Source organism: Poecilia reticulata, linkage group LG11 (genome assembly GCF_000633615.1).
Source record: "Poecilia reticulata strain Guanapo linkage group LG11, Guppy_female_1.0+MT, whole genome shotgun sequence".
In the NCBI taxonomy this organism is placed as follows: domain Eukaryota; kingdom Metazoa; phylum Chordata; class Actinopteri; order Cyprinodontiformes; family Poeciliidae; genus Poecilia; species Poecilia reticulata.
Window position 1 is genome coordinate 7,733,240 of NC_024341.1, and position 7,099 is coordinate 7,740,338.

General features: G+C 35.6%; 3 protein-coding genes across 10 annotated transcripts in view; all 3 read right to left on the bottom strand.

Annotated features, from left to right (window-relative positions):
- ilf2 (interleukin enhancer binding factor 2) overlaps positions 1 to 1,172 on the bottom strand; it is a 31,333-nt gene extending 30,161 nt beyond the window's left edge. Inside the window, exons 1-2 of the mRNA XM_008421582.2 lie at positions 804 to 1,172; positions 258 to 317 (exon numbers count right to left, since the gene is read on the bottom strand). Of these exons, the coding sequence (XP_008419804.1) occupies positions 258 to 317; positions 804 to 808 (65 nt within the window). The 5' untranslated portion in view covers positions 809 to 1,172. The remainder of the gene's footprint in view (positions 1 to 257; positions 318 to 803) is intronic.
- Positions 1 to 7,099, bottom strand: part of dlgap3 (discs, large (Drosophila) homolog-associated protein 3) — a 908,365-nt gene that overhangs the window by 646,838 nt on the left and 254,428 nt on the right. The window lies entirely within an intron of this gene.
- LOC103472158 (uncharacterized) overlaps positions 2,610 to 7,099 on the bottom strand; it is an 89,844-nt gene continuing 85,354 nt past the window's right edge. For 3 of the 4 annotated variants that reach the window (XM_008421585.2, XM_008421586.2, XM_008421584.2), the window contains 2 exons: positions 6,124 to 6,222; positions 2,610 to 3,698 (listed from right to left, as the gene is read on the bottom strand). In XM_008421585.2, coding sequence (XP_008419807.1) covers positions 3,591 to 3,698; positions 6,124 to 6,222 — 207 coding nt within the window. In that variant the 3' untranslated portion in view covers positions 2,610 to 3,590. The remainder of the gene's footprint in view (positions 3,699 to 6,123; positions 6,223 to 7,099) is intronic. The other variant, XM_008421587.2, reaches the window with a different exon arrangement.

A 7,099-nucleotide genomic window follows, 5' to 3' on the forward strand; every position in this document is an offset into this window, starting at 1 on the left:
ATCAGCCTGTAGTGTGTTTTCACTTTGATTTTGTGTGTGGCTCCAAATCCAGGCCTCCGTTGGTTAATAAATTTGATTTCCATTGATGATTTTTGTGTGATTTTGTTGTCAGCACATTCAACTTTGTACAGAACAAAGTATTCAATGAGAATATTTCATTCATTCAGACCTAGGATGTGTTATTTGAGTGTTCCCTTTATTTTTTTGTGCAGTGTATAATCATAACGTACACATTTCTTATTTAACAACACACTCACCCCTGAACCAATCCTCCACGGCCCCCAAAGCGGCCCCCTCGGCCTCTGCCGCGGTCTCCTCTGCATATTGACACACAAACATGTTAGATAATCCACATTAAATACATGCAGCTAATGTTAGACTACTATGACGAAACGTTGGCAGTGCATTTTGAGAAACACGCCAGTCATTATGTTAAACATGGTAAAAAAATTTGATTTTAAAATTTCACTTTTAGTCTAAATAAATAAAACGGGCAATTCATTAATTCGTGTAAAAACGGTCGTATTTAGGCACTGCGTCAATCTAAAAGGATGTCAATAACTACTGATAACCTACTGCACACCATAAAACAACGGATCAAGGTTCAATGAAGAACTGATCATTTTCTTTGGAGTAATTCTAGCTTAATGCTGATTCATACATTAATTGCAGCGCTAACTTCAAATTAGCCTCCAGTTGCGCAAGCTAAACCAAGCTAGGCTACTAACGCATAATCACCTATATCGGTAAACAAACTGCTCCTAAAGCATGAACTATACCAAACAGAATTTGATCATAATTACCTCATTGCGTACGACGTTTTGAATATTGTTGTAAAAAATAAAGAGAGAACTGCTATAAATCGATTTTATGGTTGAAGCTACCACAGCACCCAATGCGTTACCAGCACACAAAGAGTTCCGATTTCTTCTTTTTGTTTAATGGCGGTTGGCGAAAGCAACGTTTTCGCCCATTACCGCCACCTACTGGAATAGAGTGTGGTTCAGGTCGCTAGATACTAATCACACTTGCAAAACAGACTAAATTCGATATTCTTCCCATTCATTTCGTCTTTTAAAGGTACTTCGACAAAAAGAATAATATCCTGAACTGAAAACTTTGTTCTAAAGGTCTTGCATGTCTACTTTTTAACAATGGAGGACCAAAACTGAAGTAATAAAAAATAAAAGCATAAATATACATTTTGTTTTTTCTTGTCCTTATACATTTGATGTTGTCAAGAAATGTATATATTTCCTTTTTCATTTCCCCTAAACATGCATTTTTGTCAAGAAAATTTATTTAATGTTATAAAACATTTTTATAATGTTCCAAAAATTTCCAGCAAAACCCTAGAAGTTTAAAGTAAGTAAAATGTTGTGTTCAACCGTATCAAAGATCTTGTAAAAATGTTAAAAATAAAGTTAAACCATCAATGGATTCTCGATCTAACATATCAAGAACAAGTAAATGACTGTGAATACTCTGCCTCTATTAAAAGCTGACTGACATTCAATTATTTTATATTGAATCGGTTTGCATACACATACTTTGTAATCAATACATAGTAGTGTTATTGGTCTCCAGTTTTCCAACAAAAGTTTTTATTTGATTTGATTTAGGAATAAGAGTAATGAAACCTTGTTTCATAGTTTGAGATAGTTCACTTGGAAATGCACTTGACAAATAATTTCTGTCTGCTAGAAGTTGTTTCATCCACTATTTTATCAGACTTTTTAATGTTTTCAACAAATAAATTACAATCATCCTTTTAATAGTTTGATTTATTCGAATGACCATAACATTTCTTGTTTCTTTTTTCTAGGATTTTTATGGTAATATCATTAATAACTAGCGTGTGAATTTTATCTTTTGCTTGCTCCTCTTACTTCAGGATTAAAGAAGAAGGGTTTTTTCCTTGTCTTCCTCTATCCAACAAGCCATTGATTTACTGTTATTCAATTTACAGTAAAATACTGTTAAATTACATTACAGTGAATTACCTGTTAAAAATGGTACATCTCTGGCATTCCTGCTGCCAGTAATTTCTTGTTTTTTACAATGAAATTCTTTACAGTGTGGGGTAGGAATTTTAATACATACAACCTAAATACCACTTATGAGACTCATCACTTTCAGCTTATGTCAATGCATAATGTGTAAGCTTTAAATTCATTCTCTACAATTTTCAGAACTCACCTTTTGACTTCTGTTTTCAGAAGTTAAGTTAACTAAGAAAAGTTAACTGTGACTTTTTTTGATCACTGCCAGAAGCAACTAATTGGTTTGGTATTGTAATATAGCTGCTATGAAAAATAGCCTGCCATAGGTAGGCTATTTTTCACCTCAACATGATGAGTATTCACTTTTCTTATTAACCATTTATATTGCTTTAAAATATTTATCTGACTTGGTGTTCCCTTTAACATATCTTCTACAACATTCACCTTGTGTTTTAGGTGTTTCCATTGAATCTAAAGGAAACTCCTTATAAGGGAGATGTTGCAAAGACAAAATAAAGGCCTTTCAGCTGCTGTCATACTATTAGTATTATTTATTCAACACAGCAGTAAAATTCATGGTAAGTGAAAAATCAATCATGAATACGGTTTGAGTTTTCAAATCATTAACTTTATTTTCACTGTGATTGCAATGTTTATACACTCTTATGAAGATAATTGATAATTATGTGGTTTTCATAAATAACTAACCAGTCAGCACTACAAACAGCAGTGCGTAGTACACATATGAGTAGCAAGCTGTGTTGGATTTTAAGCAGAATTAAATTAAATTTTATTCTATAATTACAAGTAAAATAATGGCCGCTTACATTTTGTGGAACCCGTGATTACTCAGTGGTTAACACTTTGAAAAAAAAAAAAATAGTTGGATACAAGTATTTCTGTGCATAATTTCTCACATTTCTAACTAATAATTAAAGTGCAGCTAAGACTTATAGATTAGGGATCAAACGCTGTGTGCCAATTGAAGGTGTGTGGTATGATTAAGTTTGCTGATGAGTGGATGTATGTATGTCAATATCTGTTAAAACTGTACAGATGAAGTTGTGCCAAGTGAACAGTACTGCTAGTGAAAAGCAAGTTGGACAACCAACCGGACAAGGAAAGCGGACATATTTTAGCAGACAACACCAATTATGAAGATGGAATTATAGAGTGGACACATTTATGCACAGAATATAGTACATCCCGATTCTTGAACTTCTTAAAAAGATTTACCTACCTCACAGTCTCAGCTTTAAGTTCAATCAACAGTTACTGCTTCCCAAGTTAAATTGTCTTTAATAAAATTTATTTAATTGACTTTAACTGAATTAACTTCAGTAAAAATTTTCCTTTAAACTTGTATTGCAATTCAGCATAGGGAAATGGATTGGAAAGGGTTCAAAAATTGCTAGGGCTATTTTTTTTAACCTAAAATCATTTGCTTCCATTTATCTTCAAATGCAACCATCAACAAATGTGTAATCATACGGAGTTCCTGAAAACAACATTTTCATTACTGATGATCAAATTTTCTACTCTTTCTGAGAACAACATGACAACAAGAGAGAGCAGTGAAAGCTCAGTTCAGGATTCCATGGCAATGCCTTCAATTGGTTCCACCTGAGGTTCAGTCGGTGGTGTGGAAATGTCTTCTATTTGCTCTGAGTCAGGTTCTGTCACAACTACTGCCACCTGAAGACACAAAGAAAACAGTCAGAGGTCAATATAGCTTGCAGAAAGGATCCATGGTCTTTGAAGACCATATCAAGACATATGGTCTTTAAAGAACACTCTTACTTCAGATGATCCATATCTGTCAAGTCTCCCATTTTAGCCAGGAAACTACTGTTTTCTAACCCTCTTTCCTGCTGTGTTCCATTACTATTACTATTTTCCCATAAATATCCCAAATTATAGTAATTACGTCACAATATATTTTCTATAATTTGTAATTTCTTTTTAAGAAAAAAAAATGAATAAAAAAATAGATGTAAATCTGTTTTGGTATGAAAAAAATTTGATGAATAACAGATGACTGTTGATATAATAACATAGATGACTGATGATATAATCACAAAATGGACCAAGCAGACATTTTGTGTCTGACATACTGTATGTGACATTTTTTTCTGCAATTAAATAATAATTAAATAATTAAAAAAACCCTCTCACTTCCTCGAGGTAAAAATAACTTTCACACTGAAATGTACACTGTTAAAATGCTGGAGTTGTCAGTACTAAATTTTCAACTCAGTACTGATACTAGGAAAAATACTCAATGTCATTTTTGATGCCATAACAACATTAAGAAGTAGGGTGGAATTCAGTCCTCAAGTGTCCTTTAAGTGTGACGTTATTCCACCCCGTTTCAGCTGCTAAAGTGCAGAATTCAATGACCAACTCTGAAACAGATCGATTGCCCTGCTTTAAATTCCAGAGCCTTTTGCTTATGTCCTCACTACTGGATCCCAGATCGAAAGTCTGTTTAAAGGTCTCAATAAACTCATAGAATGAGTAATAGTAGAGATTAGTTTCATTAATGACTGCCTAAATACATTTTAGGGCCTTATCTCTTATTAAAAGCCCAATATAAGATATTTAGCTGGAATCATCACGGAAAGATTGAGGGAATCGGCCAAAAACTGCATTGGAGGAGGTACCCTCTGTATTTATCCAGTTCTCCAGAAAACAGCCTCCTGGAATGCAGGCGAGGAAGACGTAGAGACAGGAGCTGACGAGGTAGGGGGACACACTGGATTAGCACCAGAAGATTGCATTTTAGTACATATTTCTTGGAGTTGACATGACATGACATGGTTTGAGTTGAGGCAGTCAGCTGATCAGGTATATCCTGGAGACGGTTGCACTGACGAAGAAAAATGTGAGTAATTAATGAGGGGACTGGGTAGGAGATCAATATGAGGGCGGAAGGGAAATAGAAGGTGAAGGTGAGGAAAATCCGTGAAGGATGGGTCATCTATCTGCTGAGACTAAGATCGGCTGCGAGCAGGGGAGCAATACGAAGATCTCCAAACGATATCTTCAGGCTTGGGTGAGAACAAAAGACTGTTGTGAAGGGTGGACAGGTGAGCAGGTGATCAAGGATCCAGAAGAGAGGAATGAGGATGGTGGCCATGAAGTGAAGGAGGACAGAGCAAGAGTAGCCAGGAGGGACGGGGAATGCCGATGTCATCATGGAAACTGACAGGATGAGACCAGGGAGAACCAGCTGTTCTGACAGAGATTGGACCAGCAATGAGGAATCACGAGATGTGCTAGATTCATCTGGCATCTGCATCAGAGTTTGCTCCTCCCTGATGCACCAAGAAATGTTTTAACTTCACTCAAGGGCTATCAAAATTGGAAAAAAAGGAAACACTGAAAGACAGTAGTGTTTGTTCTCATGCAAGACATAAAAGCCATGTCAGTGCAATGCATGCATGAACAGAGAACATTGAAGTTACTGAATTCAGTGCAGAGTAGAATGTTACTAGATTCTCATTGTGTAAAATAACAGCACGTTATTTTACGTATAATTCTGGCATATGCTGCCATCCTGGGAAATTCAAGCCTCTTATTTTTCTAGATCCGTCATTGTCGCTTTTCTTCATCACTTGATCTAGATTCTTCCTCCAGAACTGCAAATAAATTGTTCAAATTTTTGCTGAAATCGCTCACAACTTCCTCCACTTTTTAACGTTTTCTTTTATTGAACATAAATATTTGTCATTGACTCAGTGCAAGAGGAATCACTCACTTAAAATACTCTGTGTGTGTGTGTGTGTGTGTGTGTGTGTGTGCGCGTGTGTGTGTGTGTGGCAATAGAGAAACAGTAAGTAAATCTACATATTCATCTGGAAAATTTTCAACCTCAGTATTATTGCCAAGTAAACAGAGAATTGGTGAATCAGGGACTCTGCTACTCAAAATGGTATAGTTTTTCAGTTACTGATAATGGCTGCTTCAACATGTATGTGTCTCTGTGTTGCTATGCGATAAATTGGCAACCTCTCCAAAAAGAACCCCACAAGACTGCATTGATAAATAGGCTTAGACAAGGGAAGGATAAATATTTAATTGCAATTTAGGATTAGAACCAAAAACAGACAAAAAGTACCTGAGGAGGCTCAACTGCAGATTGAGGAACCTGAGCAGTCTGAACTGCAGGAGCAAGTGGGGGGCGTGTCTGTGGATAGGCAGGTCTGTGACTTGAATCCTAGTGGTGAGATAAATACACAGAGCAAAGCAGAGGTTTCTACAGATCACATATTTCTATGTGATACAGGAAAAGTACAGACATTTATTAAATCTTCTTCAAAGATTTTATTAATATTTTCAAAGTAAAAATGATCTTTTTTTTTTTTTTTTTTCAAAAAGTAAACCTAAAATCTGAGATAGTTTAACACTCATATTTAAATAATATCCTTTAAACCTGTTCTTTAGTTCTGGTGAAATCACGGTAATGTGGAGCTTAGTTAGGAAATCATCAATCTTATGGGGTTCCATTTGTGTCAAAAATAAGTAGAAGTCATATGTGTAGATGTCGCTGGCCTATGTCGTTGCTATGTGTCTTGGTAGATGTGGTGATCTATGTTGCATGTAGATTTTGCAAATGCGTCCGCTGCATATATGTTTGTTGCAACTATAATTTTGGTCGATGACGTCACGGTCACCCACCGCAGTGAAGATAGTTCGAGCTCCGCGGAGTAAGCGGCATTAAGCTCAAGGTTGATCCGATTGATGAACGCTAATGTCGGCCAGCGGTTCTCCACCGCTCCCGGCCGCAGCGCCCGGAGGTTCACTTAGGAACTGTCAACAAATTACCGAACCAAACATTCTGTTAAATAAATGTTAATAAATTACTTGAATTGTAACCGACTAACTAATTGTCAGTGCTAATTCATGCTTTTACATGAGACAAAATAACATCTATTAAATTTTAAAGTCATATACATTATTTTCAATAATTTTAATATTAAATAAATAGTATTTTCTTCAATAGCTTCCAGGTCATGTGAAGTATTGACTCAAAATCACTTTGAAATAATTATACTAGTCTGCACAGATGAGGCACAGACATTTATTTTCCATTT